This window comes from Trematomus bernacchii, unplaced genomic scaffold, assembly GCF_902827165.1.
Source record: "Trematomus bernacchii unplaced genomic scaffold, fTreBer1.1, whole genome shotgun sequence".
In the NCBI taxonomy this organism is placed as follows: Eukaryota; Metazoa; Chordata; class Actinopteri; order Perciformes; family Nototheniidae; genus Trematomus; species Trematomus bernacchii.
In genome coordinates this window covers 346,051-358,254 of record NW_022987546.1, presented here as the reverse complement: position 1 = coordinate 358,254, position 12,204 = coordinate 346,051, and the positions used below count along the sequence as shown (strand labels likewise).

The window sequence follows — 12,204 nt, the reverse complement described above, 5'->3', positions numbered from 1 at the left end:
CGAATGATCAACTACTGTCAGCCTTGTCCAAGGAAGGGTGTTCTTACCTCACTCTAAGACCAAGCAGATGCCTTCAGAGACCACGAGAGAGACCAGGAATTGGATCGAAATGTACAAAGTACAAACCGGTTTTATTAAGGTTTTAACAAAAATATAGGATTTACAAGAATCCAAAAAATAACAAAGACACAAAGTCAAAATACAAAAGCAACAGGTTCACAAGTCAAATAGAGTGGCGAAGTCCCTCCCCTTCCGGTGGACCTCCATGGGACCTTATTTCGGAAAAATTATGTCTTGAAGTCAATGGAGAGAGAAAGATTATCTTTCGATCCCGTTTGAATTGTGCCACGAATTACACATATGATGTTTGTCAATTTAAAAGATAATTTTGCAAGTCAAAAAAATATATATATGTCGTAAAACTGTGAAGTAACACATTTGTTTGTGTGAAACGCTCAATGAACTACATCTCCGGTCTCGCACAATAACACACGTCACCAAGATGGCCGTCACTGCTGTCTTGTCAAAAAAAGGATTGACTACCCTCACTATGAATGTCATGCAAAGCTGCCTGCCTGCCTTCCTTTGATTCTCTTTGAACTGCCTGGTCTTTTTAATGTTTAATGTCAACCATTTGTGCAGATAGCATGAAGTGCAAAAGATCGCCGATGCTAATGTAGCGTTAGCGTTAGCCTTTCTCCCCTGGGCTTAAATTGTGTATTATAGAATGATCACACCGGTGTGACAGTACTCTTCAAAGGGTTCACGAAATATGACTACTACTCTTACTGTTTAACATTTTGGGTTACTTAATGTTACTTCATGTTAAGGCTAATACAAATGACAAGGCTGTAATGCTAACTAACGTGCTAGCTACTAGCTATGTAGCTAACTTGATCAAGCCACTCCTGGTCCTTTCATCAGACGGGAAGCGAAAGAACGAGCAAGACCCATTGCTGGTATGATAACAACCTGGTACTAAGCACACAGGCATCTTGTTAAAGTTATCTTATCTTAGCCAGCGCCATATAGATAGATTCTATCTATATGGCGCTGATCTTAGCTATCTCTTAGTGGAGGAAAACAATTGTGACATCACTTACGCGACTCTGGGATTTGTAGTCTTTCTAGTTGCGTATTTTTCATAGTCTTATATTTCAACAGTTTTACGACAAACTGTGACTTTTTTGACATGGAAATGATTTTTTAAGATTGACAAACATCATATGTGTAATTCATGGCACAATTCAAACGGGATCGAAAGATACGTTTTCTCTCCCCATTGACTTCAATGCATAATTTTTCCGAAATAAGGTCCCATGGACCGGAAGTAGATGGGCGTGACTTCGCCACTCTATGTCCTAAAGCCGTCTAAAAGAGCCCAAGCCCAGGCCCAGGGCCCAAGGCCCAAGGCCCAAGGCCCAAGGCCCAAGAGCCAAGACCCAGAATGAAGCCTCAGAAAAGTCCCCCCAAGCTCTCAAGCCTAAAAAGCCCCAGCCTCTCTTTACACATCATCTTTTATAGTCTCTTGCCTCCTCCCTCTCTGCATCAGGTGGTTTCCCCTTTTCTATCTTTGAGGGAGAAGGAGGTCACATATGTTCAACTTTTACTTAATGAACAATTAAAAATGTAAAGTTAAAATTAAAGTGGACCTATCATGCTATATTTGAATAATATAGGGTAGGACCATACCTATATAAGGCATATTTATACTTTTTTTTTTTTCAAAATACCAAACAGATCATGCATTTTAGCCATGCCTCATTTTGCTCAATTTGACATTTTTTAGATCTGTTTTAGCAAGGGTTGATTATGTGAGCAACAGCACCATCTAGAGGCCTGGCATATGTACTACAACGTCTCCAGCGCTTTCGAACGGCAATGCCGTGGTTGTCTCCTCCTGATTGGTGGAGTTGGCCCAATAGCCGTAGCGCCACTGTCCTGACGTCAGGAAAGTGTTCAAATCTGGATCAGTTTTTATCAGATCCGTTGCAGCCCCTTTTTTTAGAGATTTGGGTATGGAGGAAAATAGAGAGGGTTGTGTTTTCTGACACTTGGTGAGTTCCCTGGAACACCGGGGACACATATTCATGTATAAAAGACGTACAAAAGTGCATTTTGCATGATAGGTCCGCTTTAAAACAAATAAAGACTTATAGTAATAATATGCAATTTTAACAAGAGGGAATATGAAAATTTTTCATGAAAGCAGAACACATTGTCAATGTCATGTTTAGAATCAAGTTTTTTCTTTAAACATTTAATTTCAAATATGCAAACTTTATACTTTAATTTATTAACAGAGACAGCTTGTCTCTAAGATTCGCTGGCCCAGGAAGTTGGTTCAAATCTTTTACGTAGTCCGTCTGCATCCTGACTCATGTTCTTCGTAACCGTTGTAACCGCTGTCAAGGTGTCAAAAACCACAACGCCTACTCAGAATTGTGGTTGGAACTTTTGCGCTTTTATTGCACCTTCTAGAATGCATAGTGTGCATAGGTCAAAAGTTCAGGATGTTCTATCTAGTTTCACATGTCTGGTTTCATATGTCTGAAAAGACATTATGGAAACATACATCCTTTCCATTTACAGCCAATTTAGCATTTTTTATCAATGGTAAGCTTAATATAGGTAGGTGAGGTAAAGGTCAGGGGCCTCATTTATAAAGGGATATACGCTCAAAAAATGGCGTACGCCAGTTTCTACGCAATGTTTGCGATTTATAAAATACTAACTTGACGGGAAAATGTGCGGTCCTCCACGCAAACTCTAACCCATGCGTACGCACTAAGCACAACAACGGAAGAGACGAGAAACTGCGACACCGTTGGCAGAAGGAAGAATGGAGAGAAATATGTGGAAATAATACCATAAATAAAATGTTACCTCTCATCTATCAAATATGAAGAATTCATTTTCAAACATTGATTAAAGCCAATCTTAAAATGATTAAACAAACGCCTGTTTGCGACTCCTCAGTGCACACAAAAACATAACTTGGAGAAATAAATAAATACGGATATGTTATTTAAAACCACCTCGAATATGTTGTGTTAATGTTATGAAATGTTTTCTCATAAATGATGCGGTAAGCAGGAGGACAGAATTATGTCTAAACTGACGCCGTTTTGCATTTCTATAGGTTGTAGATACGAGCATGGTTTTATATTTTCACGTTTAATCGTGTTTTATGCCTTTTGCCAAGACTTGATAAGTCGCTCGTAAAACACAGGAGGTATGGAAACTAAGAACACCATATGTGGTCAATTGTACAGCTAATATAACACAACCCATTAGTTGTATTTCCTTTAACTGGTGGATTATGGATATACAGTTGCTGATCGAAAACTGGAACACAAACCACCAAATACAAAAAAATAATTCAGATCCAGTCGTCATGACTCCACTCCGGAGGGATTCCCCGATCATTTGAGTTTCTCATCAAGGGGGTGTCTCCTGTCCCCGGTACAAACACACTGCCTGAGGAAGGTTATGTGTATTTTTTTTGTCATTAATCTTTTTCGGACCACTTATTTATTTATTTTGGTGACGATCCGACCTCCATGCTGCTACTCTGGTTCAAACTGCATCCACCAAACAATATGATTTATCTCGACCTCCCCAAAATAACCTAAATCTGACACGGTGTGAGATGTCTTTTTTAGCTGTTCTGTCCTCATTTCCTGCGATCTTCTTCATGCAGTCAGTCAAAATGAATGAATGAATGGGCGTTTCTTTGACTATTTATAGGCAAATATGGGCGTTACGTGAAGCCCGCAAAAGCTGCGCCGCATTTCGAGTCGATTGTGATTTATAAAGGGAAACAGGCGTAGGAAGTGCCGTACGCACTTCCCTCGCCGGTACGCAATATTTTGTGAATCGGAAAATGTCGAAAAATGTCTGTACCTATTTTTTTGCTTTGTACTACGTAAGACTCATTACAACATTTTTTATAATTTTTTTTCCAAAGTTCGAATGCAAACTGTTTTGTTTGATTAATGGAAGTATAATGTATTTGTGTTGAGTTTTGCCACTGATTAAATGTCTTCTTTTAACAAATAGAGAGCAGCCTGTACCCCTTTGGAGATGAGGTTGGTGATAAAGGCGTACATATGGACTCAGCAGATGGAAATTCACCATACATCACCCCACCTATTGGTTTCCCCTTCATGGGGAAATTGTACAACAGGGTTTATGTGAGTTTCAAGCATTTATATACAACCAGTGATGGCTCTAGTCTAGAGCATTTAATGGCTGGGAATGGGAGTATTGAGAAGCCTGGGTCTTGTTAGGCTTTAAGGTACAATATTTATTTAGCAAAACTGCTACTTACCACCACCCCCATAAGGTTGGTTCTTGGAAAAACTAACAATACTAACTTTTTCTTCATCACTTCCTGTGAATAATCACAATTTCCCCTTTGGACAGAGAACTGTATACTAATATTATTCCCCAGAGTAAGGGGGATCCACAGAGGTTTTGAGTTTTGTGGGGGCATTGGCCATTATTGCACCTAATTAGAACTGCCATTGTCCACAACACTCTGCAAAAGTTGTAATCTTCTAAAACTGATTTTTTTATTATGGAAATATTTAGAAATGTTTGCATCTTAATCCAGGTCATGTCTCATATTATTCATACATTCCTGTATCCACACCAACAAAGGATTCTCTCCTTAACAGCAAATGTAATTAAATCTTACCAGCACATTTAATTAGCAAGCTAAATATTAAAGCAAAGCCTCATCGCAGAGATAACAGTAATTCTCATTAGAATATAAATACGTTTCATTAGTGTGATATGTGATAGCAATACACATACATTAATCATGACTTACTACAATCTACAATGTGTAAATGGCAGCATAAATTACATAATATGTATGGGGTTAACATGTTTTGCTCAAGGTTTTACTGTGAAATTAAATTAAAAATGGAGTTACATGTTGCAATTACTACTTAAATATTAGCAATACTGTTAGGATTTTATTTTAAACTCAGTCTGATATGATATCTGTATCTCTCCTTCCTTTCTCAGTTTTCAGACAATGGCCTTGTCCAGTTTCAATCTGTCACTGAGAACGAGCAGTACCTGCTCCCGGCTCCATTGGCCTATGGTTTCCCCGACAACATGACAGTGGGCCTGCTGGCGGCATTTTGGGATGATGCTGACCTCACCCATGGGGACGGAAGGCTGCTCTATCAGGTTAGAAGTGTTAATGTGATTGTTTTCTATTACTTTTTTTTCTATTACTTTAGGTTTTCTTTTTCCAGTTATTTGACATTTTTGTTGTCTGTCTTTTTATCATGTAAAGGACTTTTTCTCACATTTTAAATTATTATTATTATTTTTGTATTCATTATTTTGTTTGTTATTGTTGTTATTATTATCGTTATTTTTGTATTATTTATTTTTTCTTATCATATTGGTTAGGGTCTGGCATTTTTTGTAACTTGTGCATTATATATCTCCTTATTTTCTTTTTCTAATCTTTCAGGAATACCATGGCCTGGATATGTCAGATGTCTACTCCCAGATAGTGTTTAACCGTACGGCAGATGATGTGACGAAATTCGAGCAGCGGAGGAACAAACCTGCCTTCACCCCTGCATGGATCCTCAAGATCACCTGGGACCATGTGATGCCCGTCGCCTATCAGAAAATCAACTTCTCAGAGGTAAAGAGATTTAAAACTAAACAGATTTATTTTCTTTCGTTCTTCCTTTCTTTTATCTCTGAACATCAGTTGGTATTTAAGTGTGGTTGTATGTAACTAAGTACAAGTGTTAAACTGAAGTACTATTTTGGCATACTTGTACTTTAATTTTCTATTACTATATATTGAGCTTTTAACATTATCGTACAAATGTAACATTAATAGTTTCAAGCTACCTTTTTCAAATAAGACTGATTATATGCTTGTATGATATGCAGCAGAACTGTATTTTCTTATATGTTATTTCTTTAAGTATTTATAATTGCCTCAACATGACGAACTTCAAGATAAAAATGCCCTTAAATGCAATTGTTAGTGATAAAAACTAAATAATTCTGTTCTATAATAACATTCTATTGAAATAATATTTGGCAGGGAGTGCTTGTCCTACTTTATTTGCTATTGTTTTGTGCAATATGAAACCTTTAACCATCTCCTCAATGAAAGCTCATAACACTTGGGCTGTTTTGTTTAACTTTGGTGCCACCTTGGGGCTGTTTCAGCTACAGGGCGTAAAAGCAGAGCTGCCACCTGTCTATGTTATTACTTCTTACAATGGCATTTTGGCATAGTAAGTGCATTCTTGCTGCTCTTTTATGATGGGAATGTATTACAATTTAGAGTAGTGTAGTGACACACGGATGTTTTACAATCAGGGATACATTATGACAATCAATTTGGGATTACAGTAATGGTTTTTTTTCAGGCTGCATAAAAAAATATATATTTTTAATATTTCTATAGCTTAACACACTATGTAGTGTTGTTATTTGCTAAATGTATCAAACTATACCATGCAAGGTAGACTGCAACATTGGCTGAAGAATATTTTTAAATGTATACCTCTATATCTATAATATTACAATGGGCAATCCCCACAGGAGCAATTTGGGGTGAAGTGTCTTGCCCAGGGACACAACTGTGGGGGAAACTTCTGAAGCAATTGGAAACAGGACTCAGAGAGGCACGAGGAGAGCTGGAGCTTTGATGGCAAACACTGACGGTTTATTTGGAGTTACGGCGGGAGAATTGACAAAACAGGTGGTGTGTCACCAGTTGACACAGCGGTTGCCAAACCAATTCTGAAGAACTCTTCTGCAGCTCGTTGTTTTAACTAGTTCGGAGTGTCAACATTCTTTATCAGTGAGACTAAAGCAATATGGACCCTGAATCTAACTAGTGCTCTCGTCCATAGAAAAGAATGTGCGCCAGGGAACCTACGTCCCTGAACAGTAAACTACCTCATGGCGGCTTGTGCTCTGTCATAGACTGGCAACAACAATGCGCCCACGCTGCCCCTCCTTAAGAGAGATAGCAGCAATACCCAAGGCTGTATACATATGCCATGGGAAAGGAGACAGTGAGAGGAGAAAACGATGAACTGGGTCGAAGGTTGAATACCTAAGCAAATGATTCCCTAACAACAACGACATGCTGACTGCAGTGGGACTCAAACTTGCTATCCTCTGATTCGAAGATCAGCGCACTAAACCACTGAGCCAAAGCCTCCCACCGACCCCCTTGTTAAAAGACCCCATCTTCTTATTTTAGGATCAATGCAATTTCTTTAGTAATCAGCTTGTTTTCTTGTTGAATGTATTATTATTATCTTTATTATATATATATTTTGTATGTATTCTTATTATTAATTACATTAAAAAGATGTAAAGGACCATGCTTTAAAAAAGAATTCATTTCAAAAAGAGAAGAACATTTTTTATTTAGCTATTTAATTTTCATCCATGGGCAGATTAAACACAGAAACATATCTCAAGGGAATGACACTTAAAATACCTTTTTTAATATTTTGTTGTAATTCATGAAAACGGGCAAAAAAAACGAAGTAAGTAATAAGTGTTTATGTAAAAACATCTACAACAGAACTTACTTTTCATTTTCAGACTAACACTTTCCAGTGTATCCTGACCACTGATGGAGTGCGCTCCTTCGCCCTCCTGCGGTACGGGGACATGCTCTGGGGTCCCGGCCAGAGGCAATACCATGACGCTATCATCGGCTACACGGATGGAAAATCCTCCTACAGGGAGCCCACTGTACCCCCAGACAACCTTTTCGGGCCTGGGGGCAGATACAGGCCCCAGCAGGTGAAGGGGGTCATGGGGAAGCTGGGTCAGCTGGTGTATGATTTTACAGCACCAAGGGGCTCAGACCTAGATTCCCGGCTCAGGTGCCAGGCGTGGGCGATGGAGCAGCCGGAACCCGCTCAGTGGACAACAGGGCTGCCTCCATGTCCCTGCACACGCATCCAGGCTCGGGAGGACTTGTCCTTCATGCAGGACACCACTGATCCGGGTTCCATGGTGAAGACGCTGAGGGGTCTGCGGTGGGGGGGCGCAGGGGGGCACGTCTTCCAGTCGGTCTTGTCCAACAGGCACGGTTCAGGGAAGAGGTGTGTGTATGACCCTGATGGCCCGCTGCTGACTGGGTACAACGAACGATACTTCTATGGAAACAGCGTGCAAAAACATATTGGTATTATGATTTAAATAATTTTCCAACATTAAATAAGGAGTTCAAGTCTCAATCGTCATCAGTGAATGTTTTTAATCCAGTTTTTCAATACAATAATAATGATGTCAAAGTCAAAAACTGCTTGAGACAGTGCAAATGAAGCTGTATTCAAGTCAATTATATGCATTTGGATTGAAAAGGAGAAAACATGGACTTTAAAAGTATATACAGACATGTATATGTATCTAAAGGAGCTTTGTACTGTACCCTTCAGGATACCAGCATTTATTTACACATAAAGTTCCTATTTATCACTTTGTTTCAATTGATTTGAATGCCAAGCTCAAGGAGAAAGTAAGACACCTGTCCTTGGCAGTGTATTTAATATTTAATCAACTTTCTCTCTCCAGACGAGGATCTCCTGCCGTTCCAGTGGTGTTGTATCGAGTCTCCTCTGTGCCACCTTTACCTCAACAAGAGACCGCTGGACCGCTGCCAAGGTTACAGCTGGGCAAGCCTTCACCGGTTCAGTCTAACCAAGAAGGCGACACCGGGTGTAGGTGAGGGATCACAGACTGTACAGTGATTCATCAAATGTTATTTTGATGTATGCAACTAGTCCTTATGGTCAGCAATAGGCAGCAGAGAAGATGCTGTACCATCAATTAAAAAAGACTATGTTGTAAGAAGAAAGCAAATATGATACCAGGGGAGGAGCTAATATCAAGTTTCAAAGCTTAAAATGAATACATTAAAATCACAAATTCACAAGAAAAAAATAACTTTTTAGTATAGAAATAGAGAATAATTCACTTTTTTCTCTCAATATGTGAGTTTTCTTTTTTGTAAATGTACCACTGAAATGTAAAACTATAAGGTTTTGTTCTGAAAAAAGCCCACACCTTAGTCTTTTTTTAATTTGTATATTGTTTCTAATACACCCCCCTCTTAAGTATGATGAATGTCAATAATATGCCAGAAAACCCCCCTTGTCGATGTTCCCTTGCAGCGATGGTGTACGGCAGCCTCCATTTCATCACCTTCGATGGGACGGAGTTCTCCTTCAAGGCCCTCGGAGAGTTTGTGATATTACGTCTCTCCTCCTCCAGCGGCTCTAATATCTTCACCCTGCAAGGACAGACTGACAAGCTACACACAGACGCAAAGGGGATCATTGAGGTCCCAGTGGTGGTGCGCATGGCTGCCTTCCACCAGGGCATTGGCAAGGTCAGGGTGTGTGTGTGTGTGTGTGTGTGTAGAGAGAAGACAAAGTTACGGTGTCTATTCCACAGAGGGATAGTTTGTGCCTCTTGAATAAATGGTTACATTTTGGAAAATTAAGTCTAATAATGTTCTTTCTGAGAGGAAGGTAATGAGACAGATGGTGATGGCATTCCCATTTTTGTGCATCAAGTATAGTTGGCTGGGAGATGATTAGCCTAGCTTAGCATAACGACGCAGGAGGGGAGCAGCTAGCCTACTTTTGTCCAACGTTTAAATAAAGACCCACCAACAATCAACAATTGTTGGATTAATCCTTACACAAACAGATATCCAAAAGTAAATACAGTACTCAAAATTGTAGGGAGAAATTATGCTAACCTCTTAAGCCCTGAGCCTGTTTTTCAGGTCTCAGGCTCGAAAATGACATTCCCAGAACAAATGACCATATCTTCCCTTCTAAAAGGATTAAATTAATAATCTTTATTCTCAAAGTAATGTTAAACCTGTGAGTTGGATGTAGAAAAGTCAGAATCAATATAGATGTTTTTTATTTGAAAGAAAATTCAGATTTTACATAGTAAAAAACTGTAAATTATAGTGTCCGTCCAAAAATTATTTTTTACTTATAGTGAAAACTACCCTTGGATGATGGGTTAGTAGACTAAAAGCTGTAGGAATCCAAAGTACAACATATAATAAGTACCCTGTATCAAGATTGATGCAAAACAAGTGAAATTTGACCTTTTTAGAGAGATTTAGCCAAAAACCCCCACTTCTGGAGTCATTTGGGTGGATTTGACCTATCTCTGGCCCCCCTTGGTCGATTTTGATGAATGAAATCTCTTTATAACCGCTAGAGCCAAAACGTTAACAAATAAGGAGTGAGAGTGACGCGTTACCAAAACCGGAAGCTGCATACACTCTGGTGGCTACCATTAGCAGCTAACTTTTCCGCTCCGATTTTTACATAAAAAATGGAATTATGGATTATAAATAATTTTTTAAAAGGCACAGGTACATTATCAACCTATGGATCAACAGTTGTAGACATTTTATTTTTCGTTTTAATGCCATTGAACACGTCTTTTGACCTAATTGACAGCTACGGTGAGACGATCTGCCGTAAAAGCTCCGTAAAGGTACGTGTTGTGATGTCTGTGTTTGCTTCCCCTGTCGCAAGTTCGGATCGCTCAGTGATGATACTATACCTAAATAATCAGTGGAGTCTCAGCTTTAATAGGCTATATTATATGTGCAGCTACGATAAGTAATAAGGGTATCTTTATCTTGAATTGTGTGCCGCAGTGCGTTCGAATTTTTTCGCTCAAGGGGTCATTTAGACGCTTCTTATGAGACTTGTGTTTTGTTTTGGTAAAAATGGTTCATATCTTCAGTTAGCTGAGATTCTTCCCGTTAATCTGGTGCTACACATTAATAGTTTCACAAATGTTAAGAAGCCCTGAGACATTATCTCGAAAACAAAAAGGTGGGAGGGGTCCAATGGGGGGATCGCCGTGCTTAAGAGGCTAAACTAATTGGCTCAAGCTTCGCTCAAAGTGAGCAAATGGGTACCGGTAGGCCTACATATATTATAACAGTCACACAATCATTTTTCGATAATAGGTAAAGTACCAAAGTATTCCCTCCGCAAAATCCACTCATCCAATTGTAAAAGCAGACTGGAATGAATATTTAAAAAATAATGGTAAGTCCTACTTTGACCTCTAATATTCACATAATTATTTTCAGATTGAATGGAGATGTGCAGAGAAAGGAGATGGACTGCAGCTTTTTGTAGATGATGCCAAGGTCCCAGTCACAGTTGGTAATGGTCCCCACACACATTACATTAAACAATACGGTTTTACAGTTAACATCAAGACTAATATTATACCCAACCTGCCTTGTATCCAATGTTTTCAATGTCAAATCACCACTGTCCTTTCAGGTGTAGTGCACATGGGTGAGAGGGACTTTGCTGTGCGCTGTGTGTCAGTGAGTCGTTGTGCGGCGGTGTACGCCGGTGGTCTCCATGTGGTGGTGTGGAGGGAAGCCCACAATCAGCTGGCGGCCATGGTGGAGGTTCCTCAGACTTTCTACAACCGCACTGTGGGCCTCATGGGTCAGTGGAGCTCCAACCGCTCCGACGATTTCCTCATGTCCGACGGCAGGCTTGTCCCCTCACTGGACCTCAACCCCCCTTCAGAGGCCAAGCTGCATGACTTTGGCTTGTCCTGTAAGTGGACCATAGATTCATAATGTTATTGTAAGTGAATAGTAAGCAAGGCTAAGAAGGGGACTACAGGTGGTCCTCTACCCCACTTAGGTGCTCTGTTGCATCAAATCTTAAAAATAGAGTATTCCCTCCATGTTGTGGTGAGCTTTTGAAGACGCTATAATCAATATTTATGTCTTAACATTGGGTCAAAAGAATATGTGTAAAGAGAAGGGGACTATTTGTAGTGATTAAGAGAATTTACAGAAAGCTAAGTCTTTTAGAATCTTTCACCTAATTGTCTTGGTTTAATATCCCTCAACTTCAATACATTCAAAGTGATATTGTAAACATGAACAACATGTTCTGGTTTTGGCTCTTTAAACATTTAAAAGCTATGTGCATAGTTATTTTACGTAAAGCCTACTGCTACGCTTTTTAAAGAACGTTTGAAAAACCTTTCGATATCTTAGTCTTTTATTAGGTTTAATGCTACTTTTTTTTCTCCTTATGAACACAAATGTGGGCTTTTCATTAACAACTCACAGCCTCTTGCCACTTTGGTACATCTTTGTTA

At 39.3% G+C, this 12,204-nt stretch overlaps 1 protein-coding gene across 2 annotated transcripts in view; it reads left to right on the top strand.

Moving 5' to 3' along the window:
- Window positions 1-4,137: 4,137 nt before the first annotated feature.
- si:ch73-105b23.6 (mucin-4) overlaps window positions 4,138-12,204 on the top strand; it is a 28,844-nt gene continuing 20,777 nt past the window's right edge. For both annotated transcript variants that reach the window (XM_034122614.1, XM_034122616.1), the window contains exons 1-8: window positions 4,138-4,196; window positions 5,038-5,205; window positions 5,498-5,677; window positions 7,618-8,209; window positions 8,599-8,748; window positions 9,198-9,415; window positions 11,162-11,237; window positions 11,361-11,648. In XM_034122614.1, coding sequence (XP_033978505.1) covers window positions 4,170-4,196; window positions 5,038-5,205; window positions 5,498-5,677; window positions 7,618-8,209; window positions 8,599-8,748; window positions 9,198-9,415; window positions 11,162-11,237; window positions 11,361-11,648 — 1,699 coding nt within the window. In that variant the 5' untranslated portion in view covers window positions 4,138-4,169. The remainder of the gene's footprint in view (window positions 4,197-5,037; window positions 5,206-5,497; window positions 5,678-7,617; window positions 8,210-8,598; window positions 8,749-9,197; window positions 9,416-11,161; window positions 11,238-11,360; window positions 11,649-12,204) is intronic.